Source organism: Phacochoerus africanus, chromosome 14 (assembly GCF_016906955.1).
Source record: "Phacochoerus africanus isolate WHEZ1 chromosome 14, ROS_Pafr_v1, whole genome shotgun sequence".
NCBI lineage: Eukaryota > Metazoa > Chordata > Mammalia > Artiodactyla > Suidae > Phacochoerus > Phacochoerus africanus.
In genome coordinates, this window is record NC_062557.1 from 2,038,151 (window position 1) to 2,059,280 (window position 21,130).

Below are 21,130 nucleotides of genomic sequence, written 5' to 3' on the forward strand. Positions count from 1 at the left end.
TTTGTTGGTTTTGTTTTGTGATGGCTGCATCCTCAGCTATGGACGTTCCCGGGCCAGGGACTGACTCTGAGCCACAGTTGCAGCCTATGCTGCAGCTGCAGCCATGCTGGGTCCTTAACCCACCGCACTGGACTGGGGATTGAACCTGCAATTCTGCAGTGACCTGAGCCGCAGCAGTCTGATTCTTAGCCCACTGCACCACGTCAGGAACTCCCTGACCCACAGTCTATAGAAACTGACACACAGGCCCCGGCCTGGCCTCCGTGGCCGAGCAGACACTGTCACAGAGTCCTAGCGCCCGGGGAGGGAGGCAGCCGGGGAGGACATCCTGCTGCCCACTTGCTCCAGAGCCTGGAGCCCAGGCTATGAACGCCCGCAGGGAGAGCAGAGCAAATGAATGCCAGCCTGGGTTCACAGCCAAGGGCGGGCAGGGAGGGTGCATGCATACACCTCAGCACCACACGGAGGCAGATGCAAAGTGCAGGGAGCGGTCAGGGCAGAGAGGCTGACCTCAGGGCTGAGGTCAGCGTGCAGAAGGGGCTGGAGACAGGCCCCGGCAAGGTCATGGGGCCGCTAGAGCCACGTGCAGCGGGCTGCAGGCCAAGGCCGTCCAGCAGGGCGGTGGCTGCAAGACCGGGTGTCAGAACCACGGGGGCCGCTGCAGCCACGGGACCTAAGGACAGGTGCTCAGAGCCAGGGTCGCGGGCTCTGGTGGCTAAAGCGAGCGCCTGACAGACAGCTGACAGACTGTGCGCAGACGACCGGGCAGGTTTTGCATGGGTGGCTGGTGGTGCCGTTAGCTACAGCAGAGACACTCGGCGACACGTCCGACAAGGCCTGCAGACACCCCTCGGGTACTGCGCTGCAGCTCAGAGGCACAGACAGCTCCGGGGAGCCGTCCCCCGGTGGCCGTGGGGGGTGCACAAAACGTCCCAGCAACCCCTCCTCTCTCAAACTGCAGCGACCAAAGCCACTCTTGGGGTGACCGTCACAGGAGAGACACGCCGACCACAGGAATACGGCCTTGCCTTGAGGGTCAGCCTGGGCTTGCCCTGCAGGAAGCGGCTGACGACCTGGCGCTGGATCTTCTCCAGGTCAAACTCCTGGGAGGTCTCGCCGCCCTGCTCCACGTGGTACTGGCAGTTGGACAGGATCAGGGGCATCAGGTCCCGCTCCGGCTCGTAGCTGACGACGTGCACGTCGGCAACCTCGGAGGCGTCCACGGAGTAGCTGGGGACAGACAGACAGCTCTCAGCGCCCGGTCAGATGAGCGTGGCCTGGCGACACGGAGCTAGACCCCGTCGGACGTTGCCACGGGCTGCCCAGGTCTGTGACACTCACGGTGTCTCCCGGGGGCCGCTCCCTGCTCCTGCCGCTGCGGAAACGCTTCCTGGGCTGCAAGGGTGGCCCCGTGGCCCCGCACGCTCACCTGCTGTCCTCTTGGGAGAGCTTCTCCACCGCGTACACCATCTCGTTGTGCAGGCTGATGAGGTAGCTGACTAGGGCAGTGGAGCAGAGGCCGAGGCCCTGGCGGCGCGGCAGGATGACCTCCAGGTCCGTGTCCAGGTCGAGGTCGGAGCTGCAGTAGCCTGCAGGCAGCTTGATCTCCCCTTGAAACGACAGAGGCAGTGGTCTCCCCGCTGCTTCTTTCACAGCCTCAGGCCCACGAGCCCAGCACAGTGGGGGCAGCCCAGGAGCCAGCCAGGCGCAGCAGAGCCGGGAGCCCGGGCGCCGCTCCATCCCGGCTCTCGTTTGCTAAGTTTCAAATGTTCTCGACTCCCTTTGGATTCCATTGTTATGGATTCGAAAGGATGGAGGGTTTGCTTCTCCTGACCTGCTAATGCACGATCTCTGACACCTCCACCCAAAGAGAGCGCAGACCCAGCCTTCGACGCACGCAGCCTGGTGCCCGCCGCGCGCACAGTCACGGACCGGCGGCGGCAGGCGGAGAGCCCAGGCCCTCGGCAGGGCCATGCTGCACCCGTTGGTGCTACAGGGGGCTTGACACGTACCATTGGTCTCCAGGGATCTCCTCAGCTTGTTCCACGTCGACAGAAAGGTAGCGATTCTGTTTTGGTATAACTGCTTCAGCCCATCTGTCAAACAGAACACTTGCTAAGAACTCCATGGAAACAGCCCCTGTCGGGGCCAGACCAACAGGGCTCCCGGCCCTTTGGAAGGACTCCTGCCTTGCACCTTCCCGCCGACACCAGCGCGGTCCAGATGCTGTGTGTGAGCAGCGGGGGTGGGGTGGGGGGAGGGCTTGTCCTCTGCCGCAAGAGCCTGTCCCATGCCGCGGCATTCACGGCTTCGAGCTGCCAGCTCAGGGCAGGGCACCGGGCCCGGAACCAGAGCCCCTGAGGGGCAGCGGCCCTTCCGAACCACTGCTGCAACAGAGGCCCACCTGAACTGTGACTGCTAATGAAGCTTCTGATGCAGCTGTATTCAACTTCCGGAACATTCTGGAATCGTTTCACCAGATTCTTTTGCAGGGCCAGAATCTCAGGCAAGAACTTCACCAGTCTCAGCTCTGCTTCCTAGAGAGGGAAGAGCACCGGGAACTTTGCAAGGCACCCACAAACCGCGACTGGGGAGACAGCCTTCAAGGCTGGGTCTTGTCTGCTCCGTGGGCCTTTTTATCCGATGACACATCGTGGTACTTGAGACTGGCCAAGAGGCAGTACTGTCCTTTGAGCAAGTACCTAGCGACTCCTCCGATGTGTCACAAGGTGTCTGGGTGGGGGGAGTGCCCCGTGGGGCCGACACAGCAAATGTTTCCACCAAAAGCTGGTGACAGAAAGCAGCCTCTGGGGGTGGTGGGGTGGAGAGGAGCCGTGAGTGCAAGAAGCCAAGAGCCTAAGCCCTGGTGCTTGGCGCCACGCCAAGCGTGTCCTGAAGACCTGGGACCCAGGCACCTTCAGTGTAACAGACCCGAGCGCGTCAGCAACAGGTCACAGGGCTCGCCTGGCGGCCTTCTACGGGGCATTCATTTTTGTAACTGACTCACAGAAATTTCTAGATCATCTTACTTCTCGCTAGACTACAAATTCTGGTCTGTGGCGGGCAAGGATACGAAAATCTATTATAGAAAATAACACTTGAAATGGATTCAAGTTGGGAATGTGTATGATTCTGGTTCTACAAGATAGGACACGCGCTTTACCGCCCTGCTGCCCCCACCCCCGCCCGCCGCTGACAGTCCAGGAACAAGGAAGACCTGCTGTCTGTCTGTCTGACTGCGGCCGTGCCTCTTCCTTCCACAGACACTCACTGGTGACTAACTGCTCGGCCGCTGGGGGAGGAAGACAGACCGACCCAAGGTTTTCATTGTGTGTGGTTTTTTTTTTTTTTTTTTGTCTTTTTGACTTTTCTAGGGCCGCTCCCACAGCATATGGAGGTTCCCAGGCCAGGAGTCGAATCGGAGCTGCAGCCGCCAGCCTACACCACAGCCACAGTCACAGCCACGCCAGATCCGAGCCGCGTCTGCGACCTACACCACAGCTCACAGCAACACCGGATCCTTCACCCACTGAGCAAGGCCAGGGATCGAACCCGCAACCCCATGGTTCCTAGTCGGATTCGTCAACCACTGCGCCACGACGGGAACTCCCATTCTGTTCTTTTTGAGCCGAGTCATTGGGAGAGACCCTCCTGGCCCTCGAGTTCACTGCGGAGTCCTGTGCTTCCACCCCATTTCATCAGTATGCATGTCATCCGTGACTTGGTGCCTCAAACAACTGGCCAGGCAGCCTCACCTTCTGCAGGAACTTCCAGAGGACAGGCACTGTTTCTCTGCCGTCTCTCTGCTCCACGATGTGCTGGAGGTGCTCCACGGTGACCCTCTTCCTGCAGCTCCACATCCTGGAGCAGTGGACCACGCCCTGCTGGGGCAGGCCGGGCAGGAAGGCTGCCGGGTCACCGTACACGATCTTGGCCACAGGGTTGGAGCCGAGGCGCTCGTCTTGGCTGAGGCGAGTGTTCACCGCCCGGAGGGTTTTATCGAGATGCTAGGAGAGGAAAGCGACAGGGGACCTACTGTGCGCAGGCTGGACACCTCGCAGCCTTTCCTTCTTGTTCTGGCCCATAATCAACTGTTCGCCATTGCGGTCTTTTAAGATAATCCAGCTGTTCCTTATGTGTAGGTTTTTGTCTCCCCCCAAAAAATGAGTCTCAGAGACCGACTTTTTTTTTGTCTTTTTTTTTGCTGTTTCTTGGGCCGCTCCCGCGGCATATGGAGGTTCCCAGGCTAGGGGTCGAATCGGAGCTGTAGCTGCCAAGCCTACGCCACAGCCACAGCAACGCGGGATCCGAGCCGCGTCTGTGACCTACACCACAGCTCACGGCCACGCAGGATCCTTCACCCACTGAGCAAGGCCAGGGACCGAACCTGCAACCTCATGGTTCCTAGTCAGATTCGTTAACCACTGCACCACGACGGGAGCTCCTACTTGCTGATTTTTATCTCCTGACGGGCTAGTTACTCTCGGTAACATTCTTAGCTGACCGAAGAGCTGATGTCTCTGCCCCCTGCTCTCAGGTTCTGCTGTGAAAGGTAACGGAGAGAGTGCTGCTGCCTGCACTTTCTGGCTGCCCAGCCTCGGGAGGGGTGAGGGCGGGCGGGGGCAGCAGGCGGGCGGGTGGCCTGGCGGGCAACACCTGAATCTGCAGCTCACCCTAGGGCTTCCACAGCGGACACTTCAGGAGCGACCGCGGACCGAGTGGTCAGCAGAGGCCCAGGGCACCGCCTCCCTCTCGTCCCCAGACAAAGTGGCCCTGTAGCTGTGGTCACACGTCACCTACCTCTAGTTCGGGCAGAATAACAGTCGCAACAAGCTTTTCCCAGCTGTTCCTCTTCTCTCTGGTTGACAATTGTGCGTCAAAATTTAAAGACCCTACAAAGAAAAACGTGCGGGTTACCCAAGGACCAAAGAACACAGCCGTCTACAGAAGCACTAAATTCAGTATTAAACCGAAAAAACGCTCTTCGGGGACGGGGCCAGGCTTGTCTTCTTAAATTAACCTGAGCGTTTAAACATGGGTGCTGCTGCTATCACCGACTTCATGATCTTTGCGAAGATACTTCGAACCCTAAAAACGCTAACCCACATAATTGTCATTTTAAAGCCACTCTGAACAAAACTGCTGAAAGGATGATGATTTAAAATACAGAAGTTCCAGGGCAAAATAATGGTGGCCAACGGTACCACCAGCGGTCTCGGCTGCTGCCACCTGGGCTCTGGGACAGAGGTGGGGCCCTGCGGGTGCCCACGTGATACAGAGTGCTGTGGACACTGCTGACAGGCTTCCAGAATTCGGTCACCTTGTCAGAAGGACACTGGATGAGCTTACCTGGCTTTAAATTGCACCCGAATGAGAGGCTTAAAATAAAATCGGATTTTGGCAACTGGAAAATACATACTGATGCTGGTTCCTGACCAAAAGCCCCTGACGTGGGAACAGATTTTCCTGCTACGTGGCAGAACGCTCTAGCTGTGACTGGTATTTTAAATGACGCTGTCATTACAGTGGTGATATTTTTTCTTTTTACGGCCACAGTCTCGGCATACGGAAGTGTGCCAGGGACTGGATCTGAGCTCCAGCTGAGGCCTGAGCTGCAGCTGCAGGAATGCGGATGCTTTAACCCACTGCCCCAGGCTGGGGGTCAGACCTGCACCTCCGCAGCCACCTGAGGCGCTGCAGTCAGATTCTTAAGCCACTGCGCCGTGGCGGGAACGCCTACAGTGGTAACTTTAAAAGAAAGTAAACCTATTTTTCACGCCCCACTCGGAGACCACCCTCTCGCCAACTTGGCTTCCAGGCCTTTTCTTTCTGTGCGGATTAAAAATTTTCAAATAGAGGAATTCGCTCAGCACGTGTCTTCACTGGTAGGCTCCTTTTTCACGTAACGCACTGTAGGCAGGTCAACACGCTCAACCCGCCCGCGACGGCAGTATTTCTTAGGAAAAGGAGACGCCACTCCCCCCAGAAAACAGGGCAGAGGTACAAAGAGAACACGCTCCAAGTGATTATCTCTTGATGGTGATATTCCTTTAACACACACGGCCTGGTGTGGACAAGCTACATTTCCCCAACGGCGCGGGAACCACAGCCAGAGCCGACTTTTGAAACGAAAGCCTCCCGGAGACACGCACGGAACACCACGGGAAGTCAGACCAGCAGGGAGCGGATGGAGAGGCCGGGGCGCCCTCCCGGCCCACCCGCTGGCAGGTGTGCGCCTTCCCACCTCCCTGTCCTCTGGCTCGGGGGTCAGAGGCCGGGCTGCCTCCCCCGCAGAGGTGGCGGTGCCCCGCGCCGGCTCCTCACCCCAGCAGCCCTGCTTTGCCAGGAGGCGGCCCAGGACCAGGTGGACCACGCTGACGGTCTCGTCCGCACTCTTGCCCAGCACCCTCGTGAGCTGCTCCAGGTCCCTCTGGATGTGCTGCTGCAGGAACGCCTTCGGATCCCTCACCGGAGGCTTGATGATGTGGCTTATCTCCTGCAGGGACAAGGGACAGAAGTCAAGCAACGTCTTGTTCGTTGAGGAGATGGCGAGGTCAGGAGGGGTCAGCAGGGGCAAGGAACCAGCCTTCTGTATCATCGGCGTGAAATAACTTTCAAAACCTCAGCTTTTTGCTCTCATGGTTAATTAACTTAGAGGAAACGCAGCGTGCTTTCTTTCTTCCCCAGAGCTGCAGCAGATTCGTGGGTAAAATTATGGTTATTTTAGCCTCGTGACTCCCAGGTGTGGACCAGAGATGCAGAGCTGTTAACTTAAGAACTGATTTAAGGGAGCTTCTGTCGTGGCTCAGCCGTAACGAACTAGTATCCATGAGGATGTGGGTTCGATCCCTGGCCTCGCTTAGTGGGTTAAGGATCCGGCGTTGCCGTCAGCTGTTGTGTAGGTCATAGACACGGCTTGGGTTTGGTGTTGCTGTGGCTGTGGGGTAGGCCAGCAGCGGCATATCAGATTCGACCCCTAGCCTGGGAATTTCCATATGCCGCAGGTGCAGCCCTAAAAAGACAAAAACCAAAAAAACCCCTGATTTTACAGGAGTTCCCACTGTGATGCAATGGGGCTCAGCGGCACCTCTGCAGCACCAGGACACAGGTTCGATCCCCTGACCTGCAGAGTGGGTTAAAGGATCCGGCACTGCCGAAGCCATGGCACAGGCTACAACGGCAGCTCAATTGTGATCCCTGGCCTGGGAACTCCACGTGCCAAGGGGCAGCCAAAAAAAGACAAAAAAAAAAGATTGTCCGTAATCTCACATAGTCCCACCCTTACCATCATCAGCCACAGCGGGAAAACTGGGGACATGTGAATTTCATGTTACATTGTGCATTATGTAACAATGACATAGTCAAAAGCCACAGGAGGCGGCTAGGACTTTTTATGTTATTTTGCAACTATGTTAAACAATTTATTAAAATTTTAAATGATTTATTAAAACTTAAAAGTCAAAATACAAATTACCAGAATGAAAGTTAAAAATGCAGACAAAACTGGTGGAAATAATGCCAAATTTTTAATTCAAATTTCGATTGTAATTAAACCTTTTTAGAGATTTCAGTATAAAAATGAAAATCACAGTGCTCATGTTCAGTACCCATCTAGTCGTCCGAGTGAAGAACTGGTGTCAGGGTTCCACCTGTTTCGTATGGACCTGCACACACGAGTGAGCCTTAGTAGGCTACTCAGATTTGCTGCGTATTGTAAAGCCTTCCTCCTGAGTTCCTATGGCCGGCACCACACTCGGGCACGAGCAGCCCTGGAACCACGAATTGGAACTCGAAGAGAAGTAAGAAGTAGGTGCCTGGGTCTGTCTGCTAGGAAAGGGTTCTTGGTGATCCGCGCTCGGGAAGCTGCCTTCTCCTGACCGAGGCCCCTCCGCCCTCAGCTCTCTTGCCCACACTCCCTGTGGCACCTGCCTCTGAGGTCACAAAGGGCAGGGACGTCAGGTCTGCCCTCACAGCGTGCAAACGCCGCAAGCGGTCTTGGGTTTCAGGGCCCAAGCGGAGGGCCATGGAGCAGGAACGGGGCTGGTGGCAACGAAGCCCCGCAGGAGCCCACGGCGTCCTCCCAGGACGGGCTAGGGCTCCGCGGCCGTGCGGGCTCGGGGCGGAAACCGCACGCATGGGGGGCAGCACGGGGCTCTACCTGGGCACTCTGGGCCGCTCCCCAGAGCATGGACAGGTGAGTGAGGAGGCGGAGGAGCAGGAAGACCGCGGGCGACAGCTCCCGGTCAGACACCACGGCCGCGCCTCTGGGCGGTGGGCTTCCCAGCACGTGGCCGGTCTGCGTCCTGTCCTCGGTGCTTCTGGAAAGGACAAGAGGGGGCGGGGTGAAGGCTAAGGAGGGCCGCGTCTTCTCCACTCCATCCGGAAACACACGTCAGATGCTGAGGACCTGAAGACGACAACGTCCAGGGCGACTCCGTCTGCGGAGCCCGGACCCCTCCTGAGAAAGGGGCGAGATGACAGCACACGGACAGCACCAAAGGAGCCAGGACACACGCCGATGGCAGAGCGGCCCCACCTCCTCCTCAAGGGAGCACCGATAACCATACGGCTCAAGAGATGGGAGGATGGGGTCAGAATGTCAGCTGGATTCGAAGGTGTTTGATAAGATGGATGATGTTTCTATTTTTTCCCCCAAAAAAGAGTAAGCTAAGAGCATCTGTAAGTGACAGACGTAACTGTCCCTCTGAATTTGGTCACCTGTCTATGTCAGATTTATTTCCGTCGTCAGGGGTCGTGCCCAAGGTTCAGACGGAAGACATCTGAATGAGGACGTGTTAACACTAATAAGCATTATTGCATATGGTCTGCTTTGCACTAAGAGCCCAGCTGGCCGGTGACAGAGCAGACCCTCACAGCTGAACGACCACAAGGGCCTTGGCGCTGATACTCAGCACGACACAGGGCCAAATGCACTATAGTAACTGATACTGTATCTATGTATGTATGTGTGTGTGTGTGTCAGATACTGATACTGTATGTCAGATTGATTCATCAGCTGGAAGAGAAACAGCCCCAGAGCCCATGGTTTGAGAGCTTGGAAAGGAAAGAGAATCTTACGTACTGGATAACATGAAATCCACTGTTCGGCTTGTGATTAATCCCTCCGACTGGCGCTCCACAGTCAATGCAATGGCTCTGTTCCATCGGCATGCCACACTAGGACACACACAAACGCAACCCCAGCTCAGGGGGACAAGTGCCACCGTGCCATGAGCACACACGTCCCCCCAGGCTGCCTGCTTTGGTGTGTGGGCGTCGTTGGGCTGCAGGTGCCCTGGGGAGGCAGGGTGGGCACTCCAGGCCAGCCATGCTGGACCCTGGCACACTGGGACTTAAGGTTTGTTCCACGCAGACACTGTACAGACCAATTTCTAACACTCCGCCTCCCCGTCTCACACTCACCACTGTCTTTCCCATTTGTCCCCTTCCTGCTACACCGGGCTTAAGGCTTCATTATTGAACCCCAGGCCAGGGACGGAACCCACACCACAGCAGGGACAATCCAGATCCTGAATCCCCTGAGCCACCAGGGAACTCCCACTGGGACTTTTTTGTTAAAAACAATGTAAACGTGATTTACTACTTCTAAAGGCTCTTTAAAATCCGATTGGTGCCACTGGATACACTGAAGTACAGTCTAGAACAGATTCCCAGACCACGGGATTTCAGGACTGGAAGCACATCTTGGGAAGAACCTATTCAATCCAGTTTCACGGACAAGGACGCAAAAGCCCAGACACACGTCAGGTTTTTCCTCCAGTTCTCATTTACTTTGTTAACTAACATTAGTCTGTTTCAACTCGACCTCCTGTTCTGAGCGTGGGAGACACCGGGAAGAGCCCTGGCTGGATGCTCTGAGGCTCAGAGAGGAGCACATGGACCACCCCCCCGACTGCCTGACGACAGACGAGGCGTCTCGTTTTCCCGTCCTTTGGTAGCTAGACTTTCTCTCCTCTCTGGGCCAATACTCCAGCCCATGGCCTGCTCAACGCTGTTACCACACAGATGCCCGTGCCACTGAGCTTGGGCCACAGCGGCCAGGAAGGTGGGCAGCAGTGGCTCCCTTGCTGCAGTGCTTCTGTCTCCCAGGGGACCTCTGGAGGCAGCTTTGTCATACTGTGGGAGAGGGGGTGCGACTGCCTCCCGGTGAGTTGAGGCCAAGAATGCGTCTACACCTGCACCAAAGCCCGGCCAGCCACACACACCATCGGGTCCCCAGGGCTGAGGGTGCGAAACCCCGGCTGGAGACCCTTCCCAGCATTTGGACGTTTAGCCAGAATACCCAGAATAGCTGTGGAAATGAGTCTCTGTTCTCCCCGAAGGTCCAGACCCCATTATCCATCCCCTCCGTGCCCCCCAGGCCTAGAAGAACACACATTTTGTTTTTGTTTTTTGCTTTTTAGGGCCACGCCCACGGCCTATGGAGGTCCCAGGCTAGGGATCAAATTGGAACTACAGCCGCCAGCCTACGCCACAGTCACAGCCACACCAGATCCGAGCCATGTCTGCGACCTACACCACAGCTCACAGCAACGCCGGATCCTTAACCCACGGAGCGAGGCCAGGGATCAAACCCGCAACCTCATGGTTCCTAGTCGGATTGGTTTCCGCTGCACCATGATGGGAACTCCCCGAGGAAAACACATTTCGAGCCCCCACACCCCACCCCAAACACCAAGACTCACCTCTCCCACAGAGCACGCGTGACCGTTGGGACATGCTGGGAAGAGAACAGGACACATGTTGGCTGGTGAGGTTTTGCCTGGCGAGCCCTCCTCTGCCAAACCATTAAGGACGCAGAGTCGACGTCTCGAGCACCCGCTACCAGAAGCCTCGGACTTTTCTCGTTTACTCATTAGATGTGTGACCCACACTGGGAGCTCAGCTGGTGCCAGCGGAAAACGTCCGTGTTGAATTTCACGAAGCAAAGAGCAAGCGCATGACAGGCCCACACCAGGGGCTACTTTGGAGGCAGAGCGGATGATATTTCTTGCCCTCCTATTAGTCTCTCTATTTTCTTGTTGCTATGAGCAGGCTTTCTAACAACTTTTATTTTATTTTATTTTTGGGCTGTGCCCACAGCGTGCAAAAGTTCCTGGGCCAGGGATTGAACCGGAGCCACAGCAGTGACAACATCAGACCCCTTAACCCACTGGGCCACCAGGGAACGCCCATTAGAACTTTAGAACCAGCTTTAAAAGGTTATCTACTCAGGCCACAGTGATGTTTACATAAGGTCCTGGGTTTTATTATTTCCTTTTGGGGGCACACCCACTCCATGGATGTGGCAACGAGTCGGAGCTGCCGCGGGCGGCCTACACCACAGCCACAGCAACTTGGACTCAAGCCACGCCTGCAACCTGCACCACGGCGCACGGCAGCCCCAGATCCTTAACCTGCTGAGAGAGGCCAGGGGTCGAACCCACATCCTCATGGATACCAGTCGGGTTCATCACCGCTGAACCACGACGGGAACTCCTCGGCTCTCTTATTTCTGCAAGAACTACCTTTGGGTCAAAGATTTGGTTGGATGGTGAGCTGGCCCCTCGATGGAACCTCTGAGGTGGTTTCCAGGGCCCCTTGTCCCCAGAAGGCACAGTCCAGGGAGAAGAGCGTCCTGCAGGACCCTTTCCCCGTGACTCAGACAAGAAACGCTCGCAATCACCCACAATGAGCAGGGCACCAGCTCCGCTCCTGAAGGCCGTTCTCGTTCTGCAGGGGCACCCGTGGCAGGAGGCGGCGGGCACGCTGGGAGCTTTGGGCGCAAACCTGTGCAGCCCGATTTGAAACCATCGTCTCCTGTGGTTTTAGGGTGCGCTTCAAAGCTCAGGAGTGGGATCCCCCTCAGGTCAACACTTACTGTACCAGCGGACACCTTCCAGCCTCATCCAATTCTTTGCTTGAGCCAGCAGGTCCTCAGGCATCGTTGGAAGAAAGGCATTCTGAAAAAGCCCAAGGGCAGAGCTGGCTTTAGCAAGAGAGCAGATGCCCCGGCTGTCTTAGGACAGAACAATGCGACCTCGACTCTTCCCCGATGGTGAAAGCGCCGTGAGGAACCCGGGGCATCTCCGGAACTAACGAAGGCAGGGGGCTGCTGGCCCGGGTGGAGGAGGGGCAGGCGGCAGAGCCGGGAGACAAACAGACCCTGCGGACTCCGAGGCGCCGGCCGTGCCTCGAGGTCTCCCGGGAACCCAGAAGCCGTCGCAGCCTGGGCTTACCGCCATGTTCCGTGGGGAGAAGGCCAGGTTCCTCAGGGGCTCCAAGACTTGGCTTTGTCCGCAGAGAAGGAGGACGGCAGTGTGAACGGCCATTTCGGTCACGGTCCCCTCGAGGATGCTGTCCCCGGGGCCCGGCGTCAGCAGGGGCAGCTCATTCGTCACAAGGGACGTTGCAAAAGATCTGGCGTCAGCAGACAGGGCCTGGGTTTCCTCAATGACTTTCTTCAGAGCCTCGCATTGCTGACGGGAAAAAATGACTTTAACACTCGAATACACAGAGAAGACTATTAAGAGACAACCAGAGGTTTGCTCTTACGTCAGTCACACATTGTGATGCCAAAAGGGTCCACCAGACATCACGGTTAAATCATCACCATTTTAGGGGCAATTATCCCGAGAAGAGAACTATCCTCCACAGACACAGAAACCACATACCTAAGCTCTGGTTTTGCGGATTCTGCTTTCGAAAACATTATGTTACGCTCTTGACTCTTTTCTGGGGGGTCTTTTTAGGGCCACACCTGCAGCGTATAGAAGTCCCCCGGCTAGGGGTCACATCGGAGCCGCAGCTGAGGCCTACGCCGCAGCAACGCCAGATCTGAGCCGCATCCGCGACCTACGCGGAAGCCCACGGCAATGCCGGATGCTAAACCCACTGCGCAAGGCCAGAGATCGAACCTTTGTCCTCGTGGATACTAGTCAGGTTCTTAATCCTCTGAGACACAATGGGAACTCCTTGGGTTTTGGTTTAACTGTAACTCGAAAAGCCCTGGGGGAAACAGAAATTAGTTCCTCCACATAAGGCTGAAAACCCCCATGCTAGATTTTAAAATATCACGGGCATAATTTGCGTCCGTGACTTTTACCTCTACGCCAAAACGGCCACGCGAACACTGCGACCACAGACCGCCCTGCAGGCTGACACTCACCTGCGGCTTGGGATGGAGGTTTGCGTTGTGGGACCTGTACAGGGTCGTGACCTCTCTGAAAAGGGCCAGCAGCAGGTAGACGGCTTGCTGAGGGGCGGAGCTGCCGCAGGCCTGAAAAGGCAAGGGTTGTACAGACCCGGCTGAGGGCCTCGGAATGGGAACAGCCCTAAAGGCTCGGAGCGGGCGAGGCCGCCCTTCCCCGAGGCCCTGCGCTCGAGGCCCGCCTTCCAGCAAAGCGCTGTCGTAAAGGATCTCAGACGCGACTCGGCGTGTGCCTCTCCGAGAGCTGCTAGAGCAGAGGCGACCCGCACTCGACCTGTCCCCTCTGACTCCGCCGCACCGTCCTCCAAACTCTTCCCAGGCAGGTGGAGGATGTCCGCTACCTCTTTTCCCGCAAAAATGCCCGTGTGAACAAGGACTCGAAAAGGAAACAAGACCAGGACCATTGAAAGACTAGATCCTAAAAAAGCCTACGGCGGATGGTGACTCTACAGAGCTGTGACCTCTGCTACCTGAGCAGGCACGGCCGTGGAGAGGAAGCCCGGAGGAAGAGATTTTTCCGCAGGGTCTCAAAGAGAGTAACGGACATGAATCAGAAAGGAGCTGCTGGTGGCTCCGCGCACCTGCCCGCCCCCGTCAACCGCGGCTGCTCCCTGGTTTGCCAGGCGGGCCTGCAGGGGCCGTGGGCAGAGGACTACCCTGTGGGGTCTCTTCCGCTGCGTCGCTTAAGCCAACAAGACGAGACCTCAGCTCTGAGGGGCCGCGGTGCACACAAAGCAGCCCTCCGCCCGACCTACCTTCAGAGCCGACCGGACAGCCAGAGGCTCGCCCTTGAGAATGGCTTTGGCCACCGTGTCGCGAAGAGCCTTGTAGTCGTCCCCGTGAACCAGGTACCAGTCCATCTGGCCCAGATCATCCTCCTGCAACCCCGGGAACACAGGGTTAATCACGGCAGGGATGGCGGGCAGCGGGATGCTTAGCGAAGATGCTTCTCGCTACGTAAAGGAACCAGGCAACCTTAGAGGTTTAAAGGCAGCTGAACCGGGTTTGCTGGCCCGACTGGTGGGATCTCAGCCCTCCTCCTTGCTAGCTGAGGAGGGAGTGGGTGAAAATTGGGGGAGGACCGGCCACCTGACCTTGCGGCTGCTCCCCTGCTGCCCTCGGAGCAGAGGACCAAAGGCTCCACAGTCAGCCCTAAGCTCCAGGTAGGAAAAAAGGCTAGGATTTTTAGTGCCGGTTTTGTAACCCTGGGTCAGTAGGGATTCGCCATTTCTGAGCAGCAGGCAAGGACCACTGAGCAGCCATGAAGCCAAAGTGACTGCCACTCTGTCACCTTTAGTCCTTTCCTGTCTTGCTGGCCAGGGATACGAAGGGCGAACTGAATGACTTCACTTGCTGGAAGTAAAAGCCACAGAATCATTCCCGTGCTGTCCGCGTGCTGAACTCCATCAGCAGCGACACCTGCCCAAGCTCTGCAGGTACAAAGCGGGGGCTGCACATTGTCCCCTAGGCCGCGGGCTGGCTCGGTCGGCTGGGGCACAGAGCCAGGGGGCCAGGCCGGATGCACACAATGTCCCTACTGGACGCCGGGGAAGGTCAGGGGGCCCCAGGAGCCCCGCTCCTGGGTGGGCGCGGAGTGTGAGGCCGGGCTGGCTTCTCACCTGCTGTGCGAGGAGCTCCCTGGGAAATACCCAGTGGGCCGGGTGGTCCCGTCTGGAGAGACTCTGCACAAACTCCATCCCCTGCTGGCTGGCGAGCTTCCTCACCAGGTACACCCGGTACCAGTCGTTCTGGACCCGCGCGCAGAAGAGCTCCACCTGCTTCAGGTAGCGACGCTTCTCCTCCGCCACCTCTGCAGGGCCAACGAGAAGGCGAGGGAGGAACCTGTGCGTTAAGTGGCTGGGACACGGGCCTGCCCCTTGGGTTCGAGCACTAGTGTGAGAACTAGGAGGAGAGCGAGGACATGGCGCGGACAGACGGGTACCATCCGAGGTCGGGAAAGGCTGGAAGGGAGACCTGCCTGAGCCGTCCTGGAGCTCGGAGAGGAGCTCGGCAGCCTTGTCGAGACAGAGGCGGGCCCGGGCCATCTGCTGCAGGTACTCCACCGAGGCCTCTCTGGCCGGCCTGGGGCCGCCCGGCTCCGGCTGGTACGTCTTCAGGAACTGGCCTTCCTCCCTTAGGCGTTTCCACTCATCCGCTATGGAGAAAGCACTGTTCTTCTCCCGTATGGAGTCCTAGGGAACCAAGAACCAGAAAGAAAGGCTCGTATTCTTTCCAACATCTCCGCCGCGCGGCCCCGGAGCACACAGGACGCGGCTGTGCTCTGCGTGTGCAGGCGCAGCGGCTCCGTCACGGAAAACACGTTAGGGCCAAGGAGGGGAAAAAGAACAGCTACGAGAAGCACATTTTTATATAATCTGATGTTTTTACAGGCACTGTAAGATGTCTGGAAGTAACACAAGTACGAAGAGACTAAAAATTCAGAGCACGCACAGTCCCAGCGCCCGCAGCCCTGGGGACGCATTCGGTAGCCTTCTCCCCTCCTCCACGTGCACATGCAGGCCAGTGAAGGCAACTGCTGAGGGCAGAGCAACGTTTCCTGAAACGTTTTTCCTTTTCTGCTGCGGGAGCAGGCATCTGCTCATCCCACTGCCTCAGTGATACCCGGTTCATTCAGAGCAACATTCTCTCCCGGCACAAAGCCTGCGGTTCAGAGAGTCTGCAGGACCGGTGCGGGAGGGAGGTGGCCGACAGCTTTACCTCGAGGCAGCTGCTGAAGAGTATGTAGAGCGCCCCTTTATCTTTAGCCAGGAACGGTTTCATCTCCAACTGGGACAAATAGGCCTGAATATAATCTTTCACATCGCGGAAGCTATGGAAGGAGAAAGAGTGTACCTGGTTAGCTCAGGTCAGGAAACCCATTGTGCAAAAAAAAAAAAGCATCTGTCTGTTTATTATCCATCCCCCAATTCCTGGATAAATATAAACACACACACACACACACAGGTACATATGGTTTGTGACGTTTTATGAAGACTATTCTAACACCAACCTGGGGGAACATAACACTCCATATTTTATCTTATTTGTAAGGTTTTTATCGATTACAGTTGATTCACAATGTTCTCTCCAGTTCTGCCGTACAGCAAAGTGACCAGGACACACACATACACGTAGACTCTTTTTCTCACATTATCTTCCGTCGTGTCCCTTCACAAGTGGCCGGATGCAGCTGTGCTATACAGCAGGTGTCACTGCGTGTCCACTCCAAGTGCAATGGTTTGCACCTACTAACCCCAGACTCCAGGGCATCCCAGCTCTTCCCAAAGCTTTTGGCTCCAGGCCTCCTTGACGGTCTTAAAAATTGCTGAGACCCCCAAAGAGCTTTTGTTTTGGGGGTTCTACCTATCAACATTTACAGTATTAGACCTTCGAACTGAGAAAAATTTGAAACTGTTTATCAACTAATTTAAGCGTTCCTGTTGTGGCTCAGCTGTAAGGAACCCCACTAGTGTCCGTGAGGACTCAGGGTCGATCCCTGGCCTCGCTCACTGGGTTAAGGATCCTGAGTTGCTATAAGTGCAGTGTAGGCTGGCAGCTGAAGCTCCGATTCCAGCCCTAGCCTGGGAACTTCCGTAGGCTGTGGGTATGGCCCTAAAGAGAGAAAAAATGGCTAAGTTCCTTCCTAACGTATATCTCCACACCTGAGGATATGACTTCTTCAGAGTCTATTGAAATGAAAATGTGAACATAATGTTAACATAAATAACATTTTTTACAAATAAAAGCCTTTTCCCAAACAAAACTCATTAGGAAGAAGAGGGGCATTGTTTTCCATTCCTGCAAATCTCTTCAACTCCCGGCTTAGGAGAAGTTCGCTGGCTTCTCCAATCTGCTTCTGCTTCTAACTGGAATGAGAAACACACGTGGGGAAATCTGGTCTCACACAACAGGCAGCTGTGACAAAGTGAGAAATGTTTCATGGCCTTTCCAAGCAGCTGCACGTCCTCCATTGACACTAAACCGAACTTGGACGGGTGACTGCGTCTAAAGGTGAGCTTCGGGAGTTCCCGTCGTGGCACGGGGTGAACGAATCTGACGAGGAACCGTGAGGTGGCGGGTTCGATCCCTGGCCTTGCTCAGGGGGTGAAGGATCCCGTGTTGCCGTGAACTGGGTGTAGGTTGCAGACACGGCTCGGATCCCGCGTTGCTGCGGCTCTGGAGTAGGCTGGCGGCTACAATTCCAATTGGACCCCTAGCCTGGGAACATCCCTGTGCCATGGAAGCAGCCCTAGAAAAGGCAAAAAGACCAAAAAAAAAAAAAAGGTGAGCTTCAGTGTCCAATCTGAAACCCTATCAACGAATCTTTCATAGTCAATTACATGAAAATCAAACGGTCGGCTTTGGGCTTCAAATGGATTTCTTTTCTTCCTTTCTTTTTGGTCCTTTTAGGGCCACACCCGTGGCACAAGGACGTTCCCAGGCTAGGGATCGAACCAGGGCTGCGGTTGCCAGCCTACACCACAGCCACAACGACATGGGACCCGACCCACATCTGTGACCTACACCACAGCTCTCAGCAGTGCTGGATCCCTGACTCCCTGAGCAAGGCCAGGGATCGAACCCGTGTCCTCGTGGACACTAGTCAGATTGTTTCTGCAACGGGAACTCCGTACAATACCTATTTTTAAAACCTCATATTCGCTAATATCGCCACCCACACCATCAGAGTCCGTAACACAGTAGAAAGCAGACAGGCTCCCGGGGAAGATACAAGTTTTCCACAAATTTCATATTTGTTTACAAGCTTGAATTTTATCATTAGCAACAAACAGCATCCGTTGTTTTCCCTGATGTGACAGGCTCCCCTCACTTGTTCTCAAGAAAACACCTGCCAAGTGCCCAGGTCCGAATAAGTCCGTCCGTCAGCCATCCAAGTGCAAATGGCATTTTATGAAAAAAGCGGCCAGATTAGCGTGTAACTCAAGACCCGCTAAGCAGTGCACCTCGGAGCGCTTTGTCTGTGCCTCTCATTTCAACAGAACATTAAGAAGTCATGTCCTCCAGGGTGGAGATTTCGTGAAATCAATAAACTTTACAGCTTCGTCAAGGACATTAAGTGAAACTGGCATTTGATAACCTACAGGTGCACAGTGGCGGCGGACACGAAGGCCCCTGCGAGGGTTTTCCTCCTGCTAAGATGCCGGCAGTTTTGCCCATCATTACTTTGGTAACATTAGTGAAAACATCACGGTGGTGAAAAAGGCAGATAATATCTTAGTGCTATTTGTGGTCTCGTCAACACTGTCCCAGCACAGCGTAGTGGATGCCTACATTTCCACAAAGAATGCCTAAGTCTAGCCCAATTCGTTCTTTTTTTTTTTTTTTTTGCTTTTCTAGGGCTGCACCCACAGCGTATGAGGGTTCCCAGGCTAGGGGTCGAATCGGAGCTACAGCTGCCGGCCTACCCCACAGCCACAGCAACGCCAGATCCTTAACCCACTGAGTGAGGCCAGGGATGGAGCCCGCAACCTCATGGTTCCTAGCGGATTCCTTTCCACTGCTCCATGACAGGAACTCCTGAAGGCACGGACTTTTAAGTGTACTGTTTGTACTCATGCTAACGAGTCTACGATTTAGGGAATGTCAACTATGCCTTTCCCTTTTTCTCCAAGCAAAGGAGTGCACAGGAATACAGATTCACACATGTACTAAAATTAATAATAATCCCATGACATCTCAAAAGAGGCTTTCATTCATATCTCAAGTCAATTCTTTTTCTGGCCGCCCCTGCAGCACGGGGACATTCCCAGGCCAGGGATCAAACCCGCACCACGGCAGGGACGCTGCCGGATCCTTAACCCGCTGCACAAGGGAACCCCTCACGTCAACTCGCTACATACATGCCTTAAGAGCCATTTTCATTATAGCTCTGTAAGAAAATGCATTTTAAGAGTATTTTATTTGAAACCCCTCCAGGAATCTTGTTTGAAAAGACTGTTTCACAAATAATGAAAAATAAAGGCAGAAAATAGATGTCCATAGACAAAGGCGCAGGGGGTCCATGCCTTAAATGTAACTCTAATCTCTGTCCTGAGCCAGCTTTTGAATTTTAGGTTAGAAACAGTCGTTTCTGGGAGTTCCCGTCGTGGCTCAGTGGCAACGACACTGATTAGTATCCATGAGGATGCAGGTTCGACCCCTGGCCTCGCTCCGTGGGTTAAGGATCTGGCGTTGCTGTGAGCTGTGGTGTGGGTTGCAGACGCGGCTCGGATCCAGCGTTGCTGTGGCTGTGGTGTAGGCTGGCAGCCACAGCTCCAACTGGATCCCTAGCCTGGGAACCTCGATATGCCATGTGTGTGGCCTAAAAGGACCAAAAAATGAAAAAGAAATAGTCGTTTCTATGGCAACTTTTCACACAGCATCCTGATTCTCCCATCACCTCTAACCGCACTCTGTCAAGTCGGAACACGGGCTGAGAATCCTAAGTACCCCTGAAAGAAGCCTTCTGAACACTGGTCAGCTTTCTAAGAATTTTCTAAAACGGCATAATCTGTCCCATTGAGCTGAGGCATCACATGGGCTTCTCCGCCCATTAACAGAATCAGAGAAACTTGGGTGAAGAAACACTCGGATGACATCGAGAGCAAGGAGGCTGAGGGGAACGGTAAGCTACCACCCCAAAACCACCCAGCTTTGTAGCTGTGGAAGTGAGATCAGAGCTGCGGGTTCCGGAGCCCCGACTTCCTGCACCTCTCACAACACCCTGCCCCCTTCCCCCAATTTTGTCTTCCTCCAAAACATGTGCCTATGGCCACGCTGAACTCAGCGCCAGGGTGTGTGTGTGTCAAGGACAGTGCAGATGAACGAACCAGGGGGTCTCTCGCAGAAAAAGCGTCCTCAAGCCTGAACTCACTACCTGTTCTGTAAAGAATGCTTGACAGCAAAGAAAAAGCCATGGGGAGAAGAAAAAGAATTGACTTCTAGGGATGCTGTTTTATTACCTCTCTATCCGCAGGAGCTCAGCATCTCAACTGCAACTGGGATCCCCAGCCTCAGCATCCCAACTGCAACCCACCTGGGAAGGGCCATATCCAGTAACCCTCTCCATCCCCACAGTGGTCAAAGTTCCTGGGCTGGAAAGCTGGATACACCACTCCCGAGTTAAGCAGTGGCGAGCTCCAGTGAAGGCCAACAGGATTTCCTACCACACCTGCGAGCCACTTGGAGACCTCCGATGTCCCTTCAAAGCCTCAGAGAAAGAAACACACCCCTTGTAGGGGACCTCTTTCTTTTGGCAATACTTCCAGGTTTAGCAACTGACCCCACCACTGGGAATGGGGACCAGTCTCCTAGCAACGCTTACACCCTCGCAAACCATACCGCTGCCCACCTGAATCTCACTGGGTGCCCTGCTGGATCTGCATCAACGCCCATAGTTGGGGGGATGTCCAGCTCGTCCCTGGATGCCTCTGGGCCACTATGCCAGCCCAACAAGATGCCAAACCCAACGACCCCCACCCCTGGCAGAGGAGTGGCATTTGGGGCCAGGAGAGAAGAACGTTTTCTTCCTTGGCATCAATGACAACTGGTGGCATTAAAACCCAAAGCCGAAGTTCCTGTCGTGGCGCAGTGGTTAACAAATCTGACTAGGAACCATGAGGTTGCGGGTTCGATCCCTGGCCTTGCTCAGTGGGTTAAGGATCCGGCGTTGCCGTGAGCTGTGGTGTAGGTTGCAGACTCGGTTTGGGTCCTGCGTTGCTATGGCGCTGGCGTAGGCCAGCGGCTATGGCTCGATTCGACCCCTAGCCTGGGAATCTCCATATGCCGCAGGAGCAGCCCAAGAAATGGCAAAAAGACAAAAAAACAAAAAACAAACAAACAAAAAAACCCCAAAGCCACCACCCTTCCTCCCGAGCCAGTGTTTTCTCAGCTGACGACCTTACTCCAATCTTCCCCATT

General features: G+C 55.3%; 1 protein-coding gene across 4 annotated transcripts in view; it reads right to left on the reverse strand.

The window, feature by feature from the left end:
• RNF213 (ring finger protein 213) overlaps window positions 1-21,130 on the reverse strand; it is a 121,324-nt gene that overhangs the window by 5,125 nt on the left and 95,069 nt on the right. For all 4 annotated transcript variants that reach the window (XM_047758383.1, XM_047758381.1, XM_047758380.1 and 1 more), the window contains 17 exons: window positions 15,929-16,040; window positions 15,189-15,402; window positions 14,830-15,020; window positions 13,966-14,088; window positions 13,169-13,279; window positions 12,240-12,479; window positions 11,882-11,963; window positions 10,707-10,741; window positions 9,083-9,177; window positions 8,159-8,318; window positions 6,325-6,496; window positions 4,801-4,892; window positions 3,756-4,007; window positions 2,405-2,537; window positions 2,013-2,096; window positions 1,430-1,610; window positions 1,029-1,230 (listed from right to left, as the gene is read on the reverse strand). In XM_047758383.1, the coding sequence (XP_047614339.1) occupies window positions 1,029-1,230; window positions 1,430-1,610; window positions 2,013-2,096; window positions 2,405-2,537; window positions 3,756-4,007; window positions 4,801-4,892; window positions 6,325-6,496; window positions 8,159-8,318; window positions 9,083-9,177; window positions 10,707-10,741; window positions 11,882-11,963; window positions 12,240-12,479; window positions 13,169-13,279; window positions 13,966-14,088; window positions 14,830-15,020; window positions 15,189-15,402; window positions 15,929-16,040 (2,479 nt within the window). The remainder of the gene's footprint in view (window positions 1-1,028; window positions 1,231-1,429; window positions 1,611-2,012; window positions 2,097-2,404; window positions 2,538-3,755; window positions 4,008-4,800; window positions 4,893-6,324; window positions 6,497-8,158; window positions 8,319-9,082; window positions 9,178-10,706; window positions 10,742-11,881; window positions 11,964-12,239; window positions 12,480-13,168; window positions 13,280-13,965; window positions 14,089-14,829; window positions 15,021-15,188; window positions 15,403-15,928; window positions 16,041-21,130) is intronic.